The sequence below is a fragment of the Anastrepha obliqua genome, chromosome 1, assembly GCF_027943255.1.
Source record: "Anastrepha obliqua isolate idAnaObli1 chromosome 1, idAnaObli1_1.0, whole genome shotgun sequence".
In the NCBI taxonomy this organism is placed as follows: Eukaryota; Metazoa; Arthropoda; class Insecta; order Diptera; family Tephritidae; genus Anastrepha; species Anastrepha obliqua.
The window spans coordinates 149,546,974-149,567,135 of record NC_072892.1 but is presented as its reverse complement, the minus strand read 5'-3'; the positions used below and the strand labels follow the sequence as shown (position 1 = coordinate 149,567,135).

The window sequence follows — 20,162 nt, the reverse complement described above, 5'->3', positions numbered from 1 at the left end:
CCAAGTGATGCATAGGCAAGCAAGCATTTGTACTTTTCCCAGTTTGGTTATCGCTGTTTGTTGGATAGATTTGCTCCACCATACCAGTGCCCCATACAGTATGATTGGTCTAACCGTTTGGGTGTATATCCAGAGGGCCATACTAGAGCTGAGGCCCCAGGATCTTCCCCGGCGATAGTACCAAGTTAGGCGCAGTTTCGCACGAATGTTTTGCCCTGAAACCGGATTGCTTCTTCATTGAAAATGTTATTGGACTCAATATAAAGTATTATTTGGTTTCTAATATGATTTTCCAATTAGGAAGGGTGTTTGTAGGCCTAAGATCCTCAGCTTTAATAGCATTTTTCACCTATTTTCCCGACACTATGGTGAAAGTTTTCCATTTCATAGGTACCGCACCTGATCTAAGACTATTTACTACTTACTACTATGGCATACTAGCCATAAAAATGGCCCATATATTCCACTGCATCCTTAATTACGCCCTCGCATAATAAGTTACTTGCACCTCTACTCTTTTCTCTTAAACTTCCCAGCAATATTAAGCACGGCGTCCGTGTCTATTTTATTACATTTAAACGCAGTTTGAAGCAATATCGTCATGTCGTATACCGTTCCAGCCCTGGACTTTATAACCATGAGCAGCAATAAGATTTTGCATGAGATCAACTTGGGGTGGAAAGGTTTAGTCACATTGGATCACTCACTCACATTTAAAAAAAACCACAGATTGCTTTGAAAATTGCTTCAAACGACTGCTTCAAATGTTTTGATTATCATGGCAAATGTTCAGAAAAACAATACAAATGTTTTCAGTCACCTAATATTTTTTTTTTTTTTTTTGTAATTTCAAATTTCCCTGTTTTTAGGCAAGCAATATAAATAGCAACCCTCGTAGGCGCATCCATACATGCGTATAAGTGTTTACTTATATGCTTATAAGTATGTTTGTATGTGCAGTGTTTAAGTGCTCGCCGCCAATTCATATGAACTCATTGACTATTCCCGTCAAAATCACAAGTTTAGATGCTGGTGGTGCGCTACGAATCACACAAAATAATAACACCTTTATTTCAGCCTCGTTTCTCTGCGAGAGCTTTATCAAACCCAATGGTAGACCTGCCAGCATGTAAGTCTGTCAGTCAATCAACCAATCAATCAACATACCAATCAGCCTACCAACAAACCAACCAACCATCCAGTCAGTCAACCAGCAGCCAACTCCGCTCAGTCCAGCTCAGCGCCACAAAGTTAAGAGTATTCATACAATTTTCATTTTGAATAGCTGCTCGAGTGTTTTCGAGTTGATTTACGTGCAAATCCATCAATTCATTAAAATATTAAAATAGCTCTGGTTTTATATACGTGTGCGTGTGTGTGTGTGTGTGTGTGTGTGTGTGGTATGTAAGTGTGACATGAGTGCTCTGCTCGAACGAGCGTGGCGATAAAAGCAAGGTTACAGATTGTGGTGCACTGCGGCTGGGCGGCAGTAGGAGGCTGAGCCTGTGGTGAACTTTAATCGTTTTGCTTATTCGCTGGCATTCTAATTTGAAAATTAATTTGCTAAGTAATTTGCGTCACACCTATGCTTCTTTGGAGGACAATTGTACATAGGACGAGAGCCGAGCGCATGGGCTGCGATTCGAAATGAGCTGTACGCAAATGCAAATTCAAATTGTGCTGTCAATCTCTCGTCAATGCATATGAAATCTGATGATGGTCTCCTTTGTTGGTGCGAATGTGTGTGTGTGTGGCGCATGCATAATTATCATCGCTGTTGTTGTTGTTCTTGCGATAGCTGACGATTTCAAGCACCTCCATGCAAATACATTATTTTGCCATCGTACGCTGATCCACACACAGACGTATGTATGCACTTGTGCCTGTATGCATGGCTGTGCTATGTATTTTTTTTAAATAAGCTTTCGAAAATATGTATTTCGTTTGGCAATTCATAGCGTTTAAAAAGCACATACATTGGTTGTAACGGTACATACTCACACGTGTTTCGGTGCAGGTTATGTAACAGCAGTAAACATACAGGTATTAAGCGCTGCAGCCGGATATCTGCTGTAAGTCATATTTTTCTCATAATCGCTGCAATGTCAACCACACCATGGAAAGAATTATATGCAAAACTAAACCCCCTTCCAGTAGATTTGGGTTGGTTGGTTGGTTTAAGGGTGACCCCGCATCGGAGTGCCACATTGACCACAAGTTGGGTCCGTTGTGTTGCCCTAGAGCTCATTATATTGTATGATTTCCCCACCAAACCAAGATTTTTATTATAGATTTTGGTCCAAAATATTGATTCGTTTCGAGAATTTAATGAGAGATTCGATTTTCAGGTCCGAGAGTACTGAAAGGTTGTCAATTGTTGGAGAGCCTAGAAGAGCGAGTCGACTTCTGGCTAGGCCGGGAGAACTGCACAGCAAATGCCTGCTCGATACCTCCTCATCTTCGTCCACGCAGTATCTGCACAGGTCGTTTTGAGGAACCCCGAGCCGACGTGCGTGAGTGCCCAAACGGCAGTGGCCGGTGATAAGAGATATTATATGCCTTAGTTCGTGTTTCGATAGACGTATAAGGGTTTTTGTCTGTTTCAGATTGTAGGATGGCCAGATTTTTCTGGTCGTAACGCAAGTAGTTTCCACTCGTCACCTCCGATCAGCAATGCTGTGAAATTCTCGATCTATGATCATTTTACATGTTGCGAGCGGAATGTGGATTGTGGGTAAGTTACTAACATTTGATTGCACAGCTCCAGCTCTTGCGAGCTTATCAGCTTTGCAGTTACCTTCGAATCCACTGTGGCCCGGTATCCAGATAACTTGGACAGAATTCTGAACACTTATCTCGTTAAGAGATAAGAGACAGGATCGAACCACATCTGAGTGGGTACAAAAGGAGCTGAGTGCTCGAACGGCCGCTTGACTGTCGGTGAAAAAGCGGATATCCTCTAGTGATATTCTATTTTCTAAGAGAGTTTTCGCAGCATACCAGATAGCGCATACTTCCGCTTGGAATACGCTACAGTAGTCGGGTAATCTAAATGATAGATTGATGTGAGGGGAATTGGAAAAGATTCCAAATCCCACATTGCCGTCTTGTTTTGAACCATCTGTATATATAATCAGAGGGCCATCGATTTCGGTAAGATTTGTCTTCCATTCTTCCCTGGTTGGGAGTGAACAGGAGAATAGCAAGGGTGGTGATGGAAGACTTACATGATAGTCTATGTCGGAAGAGATAACAGTGTTCCTGTTCAGTATTGCCGAATGGCCAAGAGACTTTTTCCATTTCGATATGGCATTCATGCGTGTCGCTGCTTTCGCTGCAATTGCTTTGCCAGCCAGATCGATAGGGAACAAGTGAAGCAACGTATTTAGAGCCTTAGTAAGTGTTGTACTTAGGCATCCTGTTATCAGGAGGCAGGCTGTTCTTTGGACTCGTTCAATTGTGGCTACTCTACACCGTTTTTCGATTGCTATCCACCATACAACCACACCGTAGAAGAGTATTGGTTTGATGATCGAGGTATATATCCAATAGATTCCAGTAGATCTGCAGGAAAAATATATCGCTAGCAGTGTGGCAATAAGATGCAACACTTTAACCCTCCGTTGAGCAAACGGCCCTGGTCAGACTTTTTCGACTTCTGCCGTGAATTTAATTAATGGTTCAAGGCCATTGCGACATTGAGGGTAACTGCAGAGCCGATGAGCTCGAGACCAAGCTGATTGATGTAAGCTACATATTTTTGAGAAAATTGTAAGAAAGGCAAACGAAGAATGGCTTAAAGAAACCATCTGCAGAATCGCCCGATCTTTGTGGCCTACTCTCAATGCTAAATGCACGGAATCTCTGCTAAGCCAAAATTTGCATACTGTTAGCACACTGATATCCATTATAACGGGGCACTACACAATAGCTTGACACGCCAAGAGGATGGTTGTGTAGACACAAAATCCATTTAGATGAGAAGGAGGAAGAGATGAGAAAGGGGAAGCGACGAAACACAGAAGCTGTTTAGATGAGGAAGAGGACGAGATGCGAAAGAGGAAGGAATCAAATTGTACCATCTGTGTCACTGCCCCCTCTATCCAGGCACAGATTTACCGTTTTACGTTCTTAATGAGTTGGTAGATCTGAGCTCGATGAAAATCAGGAACCTTGTAATAATTCTGAACGGTTCTCATAGATTTTAGAGATAAGAGCCAGTCCCTCACAAGGGGTCATGAGCCTGACTGTGTCTACGGTGGATAACCGCCTACAATCTTACCTAACCTAGTAATGTAGCATTCAATCTTGAATACATTATTTGGCTTGATTTTGATAGAGATGTCTTGATGCAGCAAAAGTCAAATGGCTAATATGGCAACAGATATGACTGAGTTGAAATAACTTCTATATTTTTTCACCGTAGCCGAATGGGTCGAAATTCAGAGAGCAACGTCGGTTCGAATCTCGGTGAAACACTAAAATGCAGAAAGAGTTTTTCTAATAGCGGTCGCTCCCCGGCAGGCAATGGCGAACCTCCGAGTATATTTCTGCCATGAAAAAGCTCCTCATAAAAATAAAAATAAAAAACATCGGCTTGAAACTGAAGGTGCCTCCATTTCAGGAACAATACCAAAACGCCCCCACAAATAGAAGGAGGAGCTCGGCCAAACACCAAAAAAGTTTGCAACTTTGAGAAAAATGTTGAACATTCCATTTCCATAAAAATTTCACACTTTGTATTCTGAATTTTTAGAAAATTTTCGGCTAAGCAGTTTCTTAGGTTATTTAATCCCAGTTTAACAAAGCCACAGCTATGTAAATTACTGTCATTTGGTTTTCATTCTGCTTTCTTTTAATGATTGAAATTTTATTTATCCGATAGGCGATGTGTGCCAATGATTGAAGGTGAATGTTCGGAAGCTTTCATTGCATCTGCAAGATTGCCACAAGCCAGTATTTTAGGCCTCTACCCGTCGTTCTGTTTATTAACGATTTTAGTACCTGCTTTTTGCTTGCCCATTTTTTTCTTTATGCTGATAATTTGAAAATATTTTCGGCGATTAGCAAAACTGAGGATGTTTCTACGCTGAAATTGGAAATTAAAGCGCTCATTCGCTTACAACATTAATATTGTTGCAACTTTTTCTTACTCAATATTAGCGGACCCTTATACCCTCAATTAATTTATTATTTCCTTTGTTTGCTAGATCATTGTATGCCACATTTATCTGGTCGCCTCGCCCCCCGAGTTTTCAATTGACAGAATTTAATAGAGAAGTTGTTCCTCAAATATGCTCTCAGGTCGTTAAAATTCTAATCAAACACTTTGTACAATTCCCGTTTGGTTTTAATTAAGTTACAGGGCCCGGCACGCGAAGTGTAACAACTTCAGACCGCTCGCGCACGGGCATCAGTTGTCTGTTAGTTGGCTAAATGACAGTTCAGAGTATTGCTAACTAGCGCGGGGAAGCATTTTGCCTAGAGTAAAAGCAAAAAAAGAAAACATGTAATGAATGAGAAAGTAATATCAAACGTAATAGTGCGATTGCATTATATTTGGCTGGAAAATCACAACCAGCAGCTCTTCGTGAGCTCGAGCACCTTAAGGTAAATAAATTTTTGGTTTATCGCACCATTACTCGTTACAACGATACTGGTACCATCGCGAGAAGTCATGGAGGTGGTCATCAAAATATTGCAACGTCACGTGAAATGGTTCAAGAAGTTAAGAAGCGACTTGAGCGAATTCCCCGACGAAGTGCCAATCAAATGGCGAAAGAACTGAAAATATCTGACCGTAGCATTCGCCACATACTGAAAAATGATATCAAAGTCAAGCCTTACAAGATCCAAACGGCGCATGATCTCACACCAAAGCAGCAACAAATCAGACTTGAGAGAGCGAAGGAGTTGCTTCTCTTGTCCGAAAGCAGTCAATTTCCAAACTTTGTGTTTTCTGACCAGAAAATTTTTCAAATTGAGCAATTCGTATACTCCAAAAACGATAAGGTTTATTTGACCGACCGTTCACACGAGAATTTGAGTCATCGATTGGCCACCAGGACGCAACACTCCTTTAGGTAATTGTTTTGGGCCAATGTAACCGCAGACGGGCCATCTCTAATCATTTTTATCGAGCCTGGCGTCAAGGTAAATACGAAATATCATCGAGAAAGTATTTTGGAGGTTGCTTTGAAGCCGTGGGCAGACAACTATTTCAGTGGCAGACCATGGACTTTTCAACAGGACTCGGCACCGTCTAACAAAGCCCGAGTGAACCAAGATCCGAGCTTCATAACGTCCACGCAATGGCTCTTAATTTCACCAGACGCGAATCTTATAGATTATTCTCCATTTTGGAGAGCAAGGCCCAAACTAAAAGATTCACCAGTCTCGAGGCGCTGAAAAAACCAACAGCTTGCGATTCGCTTCTGTACCGCGTCAAGGCCATAGTCAAGGCAAAAGGTGATCATATCGAGAAAGAGGAAATTGATTCTTAATTTTGTCTTATTTTCACACATTTTTTACTTTGAATTGAATAAAATTAATGTTCCACTTTACAGTTTGACTACCAGATCCTGTAATGTCTCTAGAAAGTAGAAGGTCTATACACTGCCTTTTGGATTTAGTGTAATTGCTCGCTCTTTAAGAGAATTCAATCAGATCTCGAGTCTTATTTCACTTGACCTTTTGGTGTCAAATTATGAATTAGTAATTCAAGCCCATATTAGCGCTTATGGGTGTGTAAAAACAATATCAGTTCTTAGGTTTATTTTTGAAATGCAATGAAAATGCTCGTTAACTGTTGATGAACATTTTTCGAATATTCGAAGTCCAGTAAAGAGTTTGAAAATAATTATTATAGAATGAAATATATTATTTATTTATAGTAGAATAATTAAATTAAAAAATTAATACATAAATAGCCAAAGTTTTTCAATGTGTTTCGGCTTTATAGTTAGTCTTTAGTTTTTGTTTATATATCTTCCATTCAACACTGGCTTTTAACTGATATTATCGTACGCTTGATTCTACTTACGAGTAAAACTACTAGGTATACATATGTGTGCGTGTGTGCACTTGTAGGTATATAAAAATATTTTGTTTCTCAGGGGAATGAATGCCGCGAAGCATTTGCATGACCTTTCACGCTATTTGCAATGCAATTTGGCGCTCAGGTAATTTACATAATTAACGGTAAAATAACACGCTCCCTAAGTTGCAATGTGTTTCACAATGCACACAAGGATATATGTATGTATGTATGTGTGTGTGTGTGTGTATGTGTGTATGTGTACAAATATATGTGTGCATGTTTACATTAGGATGGGAAAATATTACAAAAAAAATCGATGTCATGGAGGAAAAAAGTGAAGTGGGTTCAACCAGAAACAACCTCTATGTGCTATGCCACATTTTGAAAGTTTTTTGTTGGAATAAAAAAAAGCGTTCTAGAAAACAGAGCATTAAATATTTGCAGAAGTAATAGAAGTAACTTTCGTTTTGCCGCTTTTATACATATTTGTTTATTTTTTATTTTAATTTTAATTTTAATTCTAATTTTAATTTAATTTTAATTTTAATTTTTTTTTTTTAATTTTAATTTTTTTTTTTATTTTAATTCTAGTTTAAGTTTTAATTTTAATTTTAATTTTAATTTTAATTTTAATTTTAATTTTAATTTTAATTTTAATTTTAATTTTAATTTTAATTTTAATTTTAATTTTAATTTTAATTTTAATTTTAATTTTAATTTTAATTTTAATTTTAATTTTAATTTTAATTTTAATTTTAATTTAATTTTATTTTAATTTTTTTGTTTTGCTTGGTTTATTTGACTTTATCTGACTTTCATTCTCATAAGTTTACCAGAAGCCTTATAAAATGTAAAGCTTTTCTACCATCGCTTCCTTCGCCAGGTAGTATAGCCCAAATTTACTTCTCATGCCTACGAAACACTTCTCGCAACACTTCGTTCTATAGAGAAATGGAACGCACAAATGTCTTGTCCATGAGCGACATCAGCATAGCTGAAATGGACAACATTAAAAAAATTATACAATTAAATCACATGGGCGGCAACTGACAGTGGCAATCGCTTTCTAAGATATGCGGAAGATGTTGCAATCACAACAAGAAGAAAATTTGGGAAAACACTTTGCGACATTGCTCTCAAATTGATGACGAAATGGTGCGCTGCGGTGGTCCTAAACATAAATTCCCCTTTCACTAGGAAAAATAGTGCAATAAGAGAAAAATAAAAGTTTAATAAGAGAAATCACTCTGGGAGAGGTGGCTGTTGAAAAGGTCAAAAAATTTAAATACCTAAGCTTTATAATAGACGCCAAGTTGAAATGAGAAAGCATGCAGAAGCAACGCCTTCCAAAACAAACAAAGCAATGATCGTCGGGCAAGAGAGTCCTGAGCCTATAGACCGGAAATTCTGAATTGAATGTGTAAATACATACGATTGGCACTTACATATATTATTGTGTGTTTGGTCGAGCTCTTCTTCCACCGACAAATGAAGGGTCCTACAGTTTTATGCTGACTCCGAACTGCAAATGGGCTTTTATAAACAGTTTTTTGAAGGCAAAAATACACTTGGAGGTTTGCCTTTGCATGCCGAAAAAAAATTGTTAGAAAAAATTTGTTCTAACGCTTGGTGATTCATGCGCGGTGATTCGAACTCACACACTATGGAAGTCACGCTACCACCCGTTTGGCTCCGGAGGTCTACAGCTCGATGTATCCCATGATACAGAAAGCAAATTCTCACAAACTCGTGATGTGGTTGCAAGGACGCCAAGAACTGAAAAGAGATACAGTGTAGTGCTACCAGAGGCCAGTTGTGGGAAGACTCAGAAAATGAGCCCGACAAACACTGTTTCTGCATTTTTACGGATGGCTCCAGGACCGAGCATGGCTCCGGCTCTGGGATCTGGAATCCAGCGGGACGGAACTGCACTTTGCTCTTGGATTGCATGCATCTGTGTTTCGAGCGGAAGTGTAGGCAGTTCAAAAAGCGATGAACTTTGTTGTGGATAAACGATGGAGATGCAGATCTGTATGTGTCTGCAGCGACAGCCAAGCTGCGCGTATGGCCTTAAACAGCCCCCCAACCACATCAGGGGTAGCCAAGTCCTGTAAATCCAGACTGAACTATGTCGGTAGACATAATAGCCTGATGCTAACATGGGTCCCGCGACACGTGGATATCGTGGGTAAAGAAACCTCTGACTCCTTAGCTAAGATTGGCTCTGGGCCAAAAAAATTGGCCTCAGAGCCCATTTTGCCCCTGTCTTCTGTGGCCATCACAGCCACGGTTAGCAAATGGGTTACTACCACCCACAACGAGCTTGGCAGGCTGAGAGAAGCTGCAGATGGACATCTCAGACAGTGTACTCTGCCCAGCTTGGGAAGAGGAGGATGAGACGGCGGACACCACTTCCTTTGCGTCTGCCTCGCCTTCGCTCGAATCAGGTTTGAGGTCTTTGGCACTGATGTGTTAAGAAGCGACCATCTGGGGTCCTTGGCACCACAAGATCTACTCAGATTTCTTCGGAGATCGGGTAGATTTAAAGAAAATGAAAAGGGAGTCCAAGTGTAGTACAATGGACTTAATTAATGTCTGAGTGCTGCACTTGCTAGCTGTCCCGACGAAAAAAAAAAAAAAATAAGTGTTCGCTACTAAAAATGACATGGAAAGGTTTTGGTAAAGGAAAAGTTCTCTCATTAAGAAATATGGCAACTTTGAGTTTACAGCTTCCACTAGTTTAATTCCCTAGAGGTAGTATCGCAAATTTTCTAAACTTTCAAAAAGGCCCCAGATTGAACTCTCCTGAATTAACGTGACTAAAATGGCGTAAAAGCAAAACAAGTTTGGTCAGAGCTACAGAACACACTCAACAAAACCTCTAAATGGACCAGTAAGCGAAGATATATCACACTTATTTAGAATTATACCAACAAATACGGAGCACTAGAAAACATGCTGCTATACCAACACTGACTTTCTGAAGCTGTCACCTTTTTCCCCCTGCTTACTCTTTTGAGGAGCATAGGACCTCTTCAGGGCTCCTCCAACTTACGCGGTTAGATGCTATCGTTCTAGCATTGCCTCAGATTGTGTCTATGGAAAACAAGTCATGCAGAATGGATCTTTTCCAGGTGTTCTTTGGTCGGTCGTGAGTACTTTTTCTCTAAGGATTCCAATCTACGGCCATTTTCTGATGCTCTGGGCGATTTTGTAAAAGTGTGGCGCCTCCCTAACTCCATTTGCTGCATGGGCTCCCTAACTCTATTTAATGCATGTTAGCTGGCGTAAGATGGGCTCCTCGTTCGTTTGTCTCCAGAGTTCTCCCTTACTTAGTATTATGATGGGCCACAAGGTTTTGCATATCAGCCTCAGTCATTTGTTGGCGAATCATTGAAGTTTCTGCGTGATTGCTTGCGAAACAAGCCACGTTTCACTTCCTAAAAGCAGCTGCCACCTAGACGATGTAGGTTTCGATATTTCGAGCAAATGCGTGGGTAAAACGTTTTTAAAACAACAAACGCACGTCAAAACTAATTTACTTAACGAATTTTACAGTAAATAACCTGAGTGAATTTATTGTACCGTCCGAGGGGTTTGACTGATAAGGCTGTGGTAGAGTGTGAGTGTGATATCATCCACGAGAAGTGCAATAAAATATTCCCTCTATATGATATTATCTTCTGATTATTAATCTGGGAAGCACTGAAACTAAAAAATTAAATAAAAGCAAAAAACAGATGACGTTTTAAATTGTTTAGATACTTTGTCTTAATCAAGTCTTTGGCGGGCTGTCTATGAAAATAATACTATAAACCGGGTAAAAGTTTAGATATTTAAATAAAATTATAAAGCGACTATTTAAATGAGACCATAAGGCATTTGTAAGTTGCCACTCCAATACAGTCACTAAATAAACACATGATTTTATATATATGTTACTATGGTTCCATGAGTGAGCAAAGGGTCACAACAGTCTTTCTCTTTCCACTCTATGAGAAGCAATCTTCTTCAGCTCATTTCAGCTTTGGTTGGTTTTCTTCATCTCCATTTCTAAGCATCTCCCCCAGGTCAGCGAGAGTACGTCTCTTCGTCGGCTTCCTTGTGGATTCCTATCCATGGCAATGTGAGTGATGTTACTTAATTATCCTACAAAAACGAGTCCTATTTCCTTTTCAGGACCTCCGTTTGTATTGGAATTCGGTTCGTGCTACCCCGTAGGCTGCTGTTCGGTATGATGTTGGGCCAGAAAATGCGCAGCATTGTCCGTAGGCAGTGATTTACAAAGTCTTGCAGGCGATGCTTGGCTGTAACCGGAAAGTTACAAGTTTCACAGCCGCACAGTAGAACTAACTTGATGTTTGAATTGAAAATTTGTATCTTGGTGTTTCGCGTGATTATTGACAAGCACCAGATTTTTTTAAGGGAGCCGAGAGTCTGCTTGGTCTTTTATATGCGATTCTTAATATCTTCTTTTGAGTCACCATTTAAGGATAAGCCAGTCACAGTTAACAGTTAACAGTGCCGTCAATCTGAAATATTTATGTGCAGGTGGAATTTAAGCGCATTCCTTTGCTTATAATGCTGACTGCACTTGGGCGAAGCCCGGAAGTTTTGAGCTGCGTACGCGATTATCGCCCCAATCAAGAAAAAGACACATTTTCAATTGCCTTAATGCCAGTTTTTTTTTGATTTTGTATTTCGAGTTGTATAGTATTTACAAAAAATATATAACACACCCTAATGAGCCTCCATATATGCATTTCTCTTTTCACCTTTCAGCTTGTCGTTTTACTTGGCTTGGAAATTCGTTGAAATTGTTCTCATTTCAAAAGGGTGCTAAAAATATTTAAGCGAAATACACGCGATGGAATTGAAATCGCTTACCTTAAATTTTTTTTATATTTTCGGTTCTAATTTTTATGAATGCAGCACTCGCTAATATGAACGTATGCAAGTATTAGAAGCTATTCAATTTATTGAATTAAGTGTTAAATTTGCTTTAGAAAAACAGCAGAGCAACACGCAATAACAGAGTTAAGTAAGTAGTGGTAGTCCAATGGGAAAAGACCAGGGTGACTCATATGAAAAATTCTATAAACAAACATTCACATTTTTAACTATAAAATATACATAAAAGGGGAACAACGAATTTAAAGACAAAAACATTTAATTCAAATCAAATATTTTTGAAATTTTCATTCAACCAGCTTCATTCACTTCTTCAACTCGTCCAATTCTGGTGATTTTTTACACAAATTTGACTAGATGTTTTAGTGCCTGTTATGAACAGCATGCACCCCAATGCGTTATAGTACCGTACGGGGTTCCACAGGACAACATCTTTGGCCCCTTGCCATTCGTTGTTTTTATCAATGGCATACCGTCTTATTTTATTAGGTTAGGTCCCAATAGTTGCCACACACTTCCTAAGAGCATACAGGAGGTCCATTGTGATATAACTAATTGGGACTGGAGTTCCCGCTCTAATTCCCAATTTAGTGAAACCACTTCGTCTCTCGGATAAACCATAAAATACTGCCGATGGCTATTGACACCCTGGCCAGTAGAATAGGCTTACATCCCAATGACTTCTGCAGGATATGTGGAGATGAAGAAGAAATTGAATTGGTACGGCACCTACTCTGTGAGTGTCCTGCACTTCAAAAAAGTCGTGCCAAATGTCTTGGTGATTATTTCTTTAAAGAGCTAGGAAATGTGCAGAATATCTCATTGGAGTGATTAGTAATCTTCTTAAAAAGATCTAAGCGGTTTACGTAACTTAGTCAGGGAGTTGTAACGAGTTCTGCTTAGAGCAGGGTAGTGGGAAAGAAGACGTTCTAACGTACCCTTCTTGACATAAGTTACACGCGTCGTTCTGAACCAATCCCATTTTAGCTGCGTGATATGGCGTGAGACAATGTCCAGTCAGTACTCCAATTCCAAATATTTTACATCCCCTCCTTCAAAATGATAGAACAACGGTAGATGTTTTCATATTGCAAGTTCGTAGCACTATTTTGGCAATTCTGTGGGAGCTCAAGGTTTCACATATAGACTGTGCTTCCAGGGTAAGTTTCGTCTAGTTCCGTCTTCAGAACTGAGAGTGAGGGATATATGATCGGCGTACTCATCATAGGCAAACTCTTCACACATCATTAAGATCCAAGCTGACTTGGATAATGTCTGTTGTATCTTAGCAAGTGTCTTCATAGGGTTGGTGGTGAACGAGGACAAAACGAAGTACCTCCTGTCATCAAACAAAAAAAAAAAAAACAAAAAAACAATCGGCACACCCGCATCTCGGCATCCACGCCACTGTTGAGAGTTATGATTTCGTTTATTTAGGAAGCATCATTAACACCGATAACAACCTTGAAATCCCACGAAGAATCTCTCTTGCCAACAAGTGGTACTTTGGACTAAGTAGGCAACTGAGCAGTAAAGTCCTCTCTCGACGAACAAAAACAAGGCTCTCATCATGCCCGTACTAGCGTATGGCGCAGAGGCGTGGACGATGACAACATCCCATGAGGCGTCCCTTGGACTGCGCAGACGATGGAACAATGAGCTGTATGAGTTTTACGACGACATAGACATAGCGCAGCGCATAAAGATCCAGTAGCTACGGTGGCTGGGTCATGTCGCCTGGATGGACGCTCAAACGTTCCGGCTCTGAAAGTTTTCGATGCGGTACCAGCTGGTGGTAGCAGTGGAAAGGAAAGTCCTCCTCTGTGTTGGAAAGATCAGGTGGCGAAAGTCTTGCCCTCACTTGATGTGTCCAACTGCCACTGGTTAGCACGAGAAAGAAACGACTGGCGCGCCTTGTTAAACTCGTCCAAAATTGCGTAAGCGGTTATCGCGCAAATCAAGAAGAAGAAATAAGCACTCGACTGTGCGGTCTTCATGAGATAACTTGCTTAGGGGTGATCTTTGATTTGCATTTAATACTCATCTGAGGTACACCTGTTCTGAGTTGGATTCAGTGCTGGCTGTTTTTTATCGTTTTAGCTCCGATTTCATAGATTCTTTACTCTTAAGCTATTATTTGCGTTGCTTGTATGTGCCCAGCTGGAATATTTTTCTTTTTTCTCGAAACCTTATCACGAATGCCATATTACTAGAATCATATACTCGTACTAGGGTCCAAAAAACGTTTGTACGCTCTTTGAGTTTTACCATTCTACTCCCCTCATACAGAGCTAGCTCTGCTTAGCTGAAAACCTGTACCAAGCAGAATAACTATCCTTTATTTTTGACATTAAAATCATAAACAAATAATGGGTGCGTACACCTCTGTCAGGTGTTTGGCTGAGCTGCTCTTCCTATCCGTGGCATGCGTCTTGATGTTGTTCTACGAATGGAGAGTCCTACAGTTCTAAGTCGACAAGTGGTTTTTATGAGAAACTTTTTTATGACAGAAATCCACTGGGATGTTTACCATTGCCTGCCGAGGGGCGGCTGCTATTAGAAAACACTTTTTCTATTATTTGCTGTTCGATGCACGGAGATTTGAACCTACGCACTCCTAAATGGTAGTCGTTAACCAACCCATTCGGATATGATGGCCGTATTGACATTATTAGTGGTGTAATTGATTCAGAATATCTCCTCGAGCGCACTTGTTTTCATATTCCGAACAGGACCCTACATAATAGTGGTGTTTTTTTACACAGAGTGTGACCGAACTCTCTGTGTTTCTAGATTACTATTATATATTATGAATAAATAAATAAATAAAGTAATGGGTACATCAACACTCAATATAGAGACTGATTACTTCGTTAGTTGGTATACGACTGAGGCACAGGCTGAGAATTGACAATTCGCAGCAGATCGCCAAGCTAAGAATACCAGTTGCTAGCACTGAAAACTGAGGGAAGGCAAACTATGTATGTACTTCAGGTGCAAGGCGAATTGGTTGTACGGTACTCGTATATATGTAGTTCAGTATGAGCACGTTTGACTGCAGGGTATGGGTATTAGGACATGTATGCATATATGTAAATCTGTTGTGCTGCTGCCGAATGACGCAGTTCACCCATCGGGCACAACCAAATGCGGAAAGTAATGGACGACCCAGACTGCCGAATTGCACACCATTAACATCATAAAAATAAAATTTGCACTGGGAGTCAAGCGAATGAAAGAATTAAGTTTGTGCAATGAAACGAACGACTGAGTGAACGCAAATGTACAAATTGCATGCGGAAATGTTGTTTTCTGCACAATACCCTCTTTAGGCGTTGCCACGCCCAATAAGACCAAGCAAATATACTACGCCGGTGAACGAATAATGATAGTGAATTAAGGAAAAATGCAAAAAGAAGAGACGTACATAAAGATACACACACATACACACAAACTGCTAAAGACGAACATTTGCACCCGGTCAATAAAAAGCGTACCCGAATGATTCCCAGAAAAGCGCTAATAAAGTGAAAATGCCAAATGACGGCCAGCTTGACGTGCGCAGGTCGCATTACTCGTTTCGTCAGTACACAGCGTACATGCGGAATGTTGGGTGCATGGACATTTTCAGAGAACTACACATTTCCCGGGAGCATTGACGCATTCATATAATTTCGCCAATTGACATTTTTGGTTGCCACCCAGCGCAATTATTTTTCTCCACTTTCGTTATAGTTGGAGAATGGAGTATTTGCATTTATGTGTCTCATATGCAATGTTGTGTGTTTATGTATGTAGTTTCCACTGCATTCTTTTTCACATTTCATTTTGTGGCAATATTTGGTGTTTTTTGCGCGATTCTAAGCATTGACCGTAGACACGCTCGCAAATACTAATTTGAAAATGGTGATTTCCACGGAATAAAACAGAAAAAAAAAATTCAGCAAGCACTAATAAAAATGAGCGCAATAAAACAACCATTTATATGAGGTAAGTAGTCCGGCGCAATGACTTCCAATTTCACTATCACCAGCGCTCGCCACTGCAGTCACCGAGTGTAGATGCTTGCGTGGTTTTTAAGTTCACTTTTAAGACTAACCAATTTTACAGGGAAGGTGAGGAAAAGAAAGCATATTTTGTGTTGTATTTTATGTTTATATCGGGTGTACAACTAATTAATTTCGTATTTGTTACTAAGCTCATATCTATTTATGTAGTCAATATTTTGACACTGACAGCTATTCCATGTTAAAGCACGCCAAAAAATCAAGTGAATTTGATATGTCACAGTGAATATTAATAAACACACAAATTTTTTTTTTTACAGTCAAAATGACAAATTACGTTCCAACAAAACAGCATTTGCGGGGAGGTTGGCTGTTGTTCTTCAATTTAAAGAAAAGTGCAACAGAAGCACATCGTTTACTCTCAGAAGCTTATCCTGAATATGCGCCAGAGGTTAGAGTATGTCAACAGTGGTTTGGTGATTTTGACACAGCAGACAAAGAGCGATCAGGTTCATCAAAAATGTTTGAAGACGAAGAATTGGAGGCATTACTCGATGAAGATCCATGTCAAACTCAAGAAAAACTTGGAAAAACATGGAAAGTCACTCAACAAGCCATTTCTAAACGTTTAAAAGCAGCCGGACACATTCACAGACAAGGAAATTGGGTGCCACACGAATTGAAACCGAGAGACGTTGAGAGACGATTTTGCATGTCTGAAATGCTGCTTGATCGCCACAAAAAGAAATCGTTTTTGCATCGTACGAGTATTGTCACTGGCGATGAAAAGTGGATTCTTTACGACAACCCAAAGCGTAAAAGATCACATGTGAAGCCAGGTCAACCAGCCAAATCGACACCAAAGCCGAATATTCATGGTTTGAAGCTAATGCTCTGTATTTGGTGGGCTCAGAAGGGTGTGCTGTGCTATGAGCTGTTAAAATCGGGTCAGACGATCACGGGAGAGCTATACAGGCAACAATTGATATGTTTGAAGCAAGAAATAGCCGAAAAACGACTAGAATGGGTGACCAGGCACGAGAATTGATTTTCCATCATGACAATGCTCGGCCACATGTTGCAGTACCGGTCAAAAATTATTTGGAAAATGTCGGATGGGAAATTCTACCTCACCCGCCTTGTAGCCCAGACATAGCTCCTTCTGATCACCACTTGTTTCGGTCGATGCAGAATCACCTTTCTGGAATACGGTTCACCAGCGTTGAAGGTATTAAAAAATGACTTGATGACTTTCTCGGCGCAAAAGATGAGAAGTTTTTTTGGGATGGAGTCCATAAATTGCCTTAAAGATGGGAAAAAGTTGCGGCGTCCGATGGACAATATTTTGAATAAAATATTTTTTCACTGTTAAGTTTTTTTAACAAAAAAATACGAAATTAATTAGTTGTACAGCCATTAGTATTTTTGCGATTTTCTACTCTATTTTTGTTTTTTTTCTTCTTATTGAATTTTAAGTGAATTATACCTCAGGTTGCGTTTCTCCATGAACTATGCACACCAGCATGGCCTCGTGCCCTTCGCCAGAGAATACTATGGGACGCTCTACAGATATTTCCGGGGGATCTGCAAAAATAATGAGAGAAAAGAATGAGAATCTATACAAATGTACGCGGAAGTTGAAATTTTACAATTCAATGGTAAAAATAGATAATAATTTTTATTGGCGTAACGGTAAAGAATTTACTAAATTTGGTTGTGCCCACGAAGAAAAAAAATATTTCGTGGCGGTACTGGGTATAAAAGCAAATGATTTTTACCAGTTGAGATTATGTGAATTATATTATACAAAGTGGCGCAAAATTAATCATTCTATTTGAAATTTTAAAGTAAAACTTTGCAGCTGTGGTACACAAAAAGACAATGAAATAAAGATTTACAACACTCAAAATAATTTCTTTTATAATATTTTATTAAAAAAAAGTATTCAAAAAAAAATTGGATGATTAATTTGGCGCTACTTTGTATATATCAGGTCAGCACATAAGTTCGTGTATTTTTTAAAGGTGGTTTTAAAATTAATAAAAAAAGATGTTTAAAGTATTTATTAATCAATAAATTCCTTCACTATTTACAATGTCTTCCCAACCTGACCTGATATTTAGGTTAGGTTAGCCAGTTTGCTTGTCTAAGAGAAGACGCTCGTTGACCCTAAATTTCATTGTGATATCTGCATTTGATTTCCATCCCCTAACCAAGTTGCTTAAGCCACATAAATATTTTAAAGAAAGTAACGAGTCCCTCCAGTGCGGCAATTTGAAAATTTACTGAGTCTTCAAAGAAATAATCGCAAAGATATTTGGCACGACTTATTTGAAGTGCAGGACATTCACAGAGTAGGTGTCATACCGACTCGATTTCTTCTCCATCTCCACAACTCCTGCATAAGTCATTGTGAGGTAGATCCATTCTACTGGCTATAAGGACGCTGGTAGTTGATCTGTTGAATTCTTTAATTAGATCTCAGCTTGGATCTCAGCTGCACCGGTATGGGAGTCTAAAGGAGCAATTCAAGCATAATTGTTCCGAGTACACTCCCGATCCAGAGCCATTGCCATCTTTAAGCTGTCAGTATAAATGCGGAGGCCATTGTCACCTAATATTACTCAGGTCTGCTAATCATTTCAGTAGGGTATTCGTATTTTATAGTCTTTGTTCAGACCTAACTTAGGATAGTCTCTTTTCGATGCGCCTAGCAAGTGTTTCACAGATAGTTCACTATCCCTTCAGCATGTATGTATATCAATGGGTTGAGTGTATAGGACCACTTGCAGCGCCGCCTCAGGCGTTGATCGGAGCGCCCTTGTTTTTCCTACACAAGCTTAAGATAGAATTTTATCTGCACCGCCTCCCACCACACGTAAGCTTCATAAGTCAAAATGGACCTGATGATCGTATTGCACACCCAGTGGTTGAAGGATGGTTTCAGGCCCCATTTTTTGCCAAATGTCCACTTACAGATAAAAATGGCATTACATGCTTTCTTCGGCTTTTCCTTGGTGTTCCTTTTTTAAGAAAGCTTTGAGTTCAGAATTATGCCAAGATACTTGGCTGCGTTCGATAAGGTTAGTGTTACTCCATTTATAGACGGTAACTGAAAATTTTGAAAACTCGATACCTTATATATTCAAGTGAACAGAACTAGTTCGGTCTTGGCTCGGTTAGCCACTAGACCGTTCTCTTAGAGAGTTCCCTTAACGCTGATAGCTTGAGCGCGCTGACAGTTGAGCGAAACTTCCCTGTCATTAGGATGATTACATCGTCCCCATAAGGAACTATCTTGATTATTTTCTTGCTAATGGTTATAAGCTATTCATTTAAAACTAGGTTCCGAACTAACCGCGAAATAGGAATTAGATACAAACTATGTGATTATTCGAAATTAGCTGTCCCTTTCTTCTACTTTCAGCGCAATTTTTTCTTGTGCAGAATTTTTATTCTGTTGGATCATTTTTTCCGATGATCTGCGTATATAAACCGCGGTGTGGAGCTTTCAAAACTATTCATAGCTGTGCTGATTGTTTAAGTGTTCTGCGTTGTTGTTGTGAAGGTGTTCCGAAACGAAGAAAGGATTTGTCTCGCAACCGCTCTTGGTTTTTCTAATCAGATAAGGTGTCTTCTCATAATGCACTCACCATTCCATAGAATTTGGCGAAAAAACGATTTTGATGTAAAATTAGTTCCATAACCATCCTTTTAGGGGCCGTTCTGAGATAGTTTTTGCAATGGACTTGAATGAACCCAAATCTTGTTCTTCTAATACAGATTACATCTAACGTCTTCGTGCTTCCTTCGATAACATTTCGCTATGTCTGGTATCAGTTTGTGCGTCCAACGACCATCTTTTGAAAGGGCGTTGCTACCACTCTTTGGTTTTCTGCCTTTCTTTTTCTTTAATTGGACCAAACGGGAGTTCTTGCTCTAGATTATACAGTCTCTACAGATCTTTGACCGAGAGATCTATAGGGATGTTCCTCGATATGACGCAACTCTAAACGCGCTTAGTCTTATTTCTTTCAAATGCGATTTTTTCGCATTTGTCCAGATTGGCATCGCGTATGTAATCACGGATGTGGTGACAATTGAAAGCAGCAGTTGTTTATCTTCCCGAGGTCCTCCTATATTTGGCATAAGACCTGAGTCAATGATGATGCCTTGGTACTTGAAGTATGGCTGAGATCTTATGG

General features: G+C 39.6%; 1 protein-coding gene across 1 annotated transcript in view; it reads right to left on the bottom strand.

The window, feature by feature from the left end:
- The window catches only part of LOC129237721 (lachesin), a 264,086-nt gene that overhangs the window by 140,498 nt on the left and 103,426 nt on the right, over positions 1 to 20,162 (bottom strand). Inside the window, exon 6 of the mRNA XM_054872631.1 lies at positions 17,444 to 17,541. Coding sequence (XP_054728606.1) covers positions 17,444 to 17,541 — 98 coding nt within the window. The remainder of the gene's footprint in view (positions 1 to 17,443; positions 17,542 to 20,162) is intronic.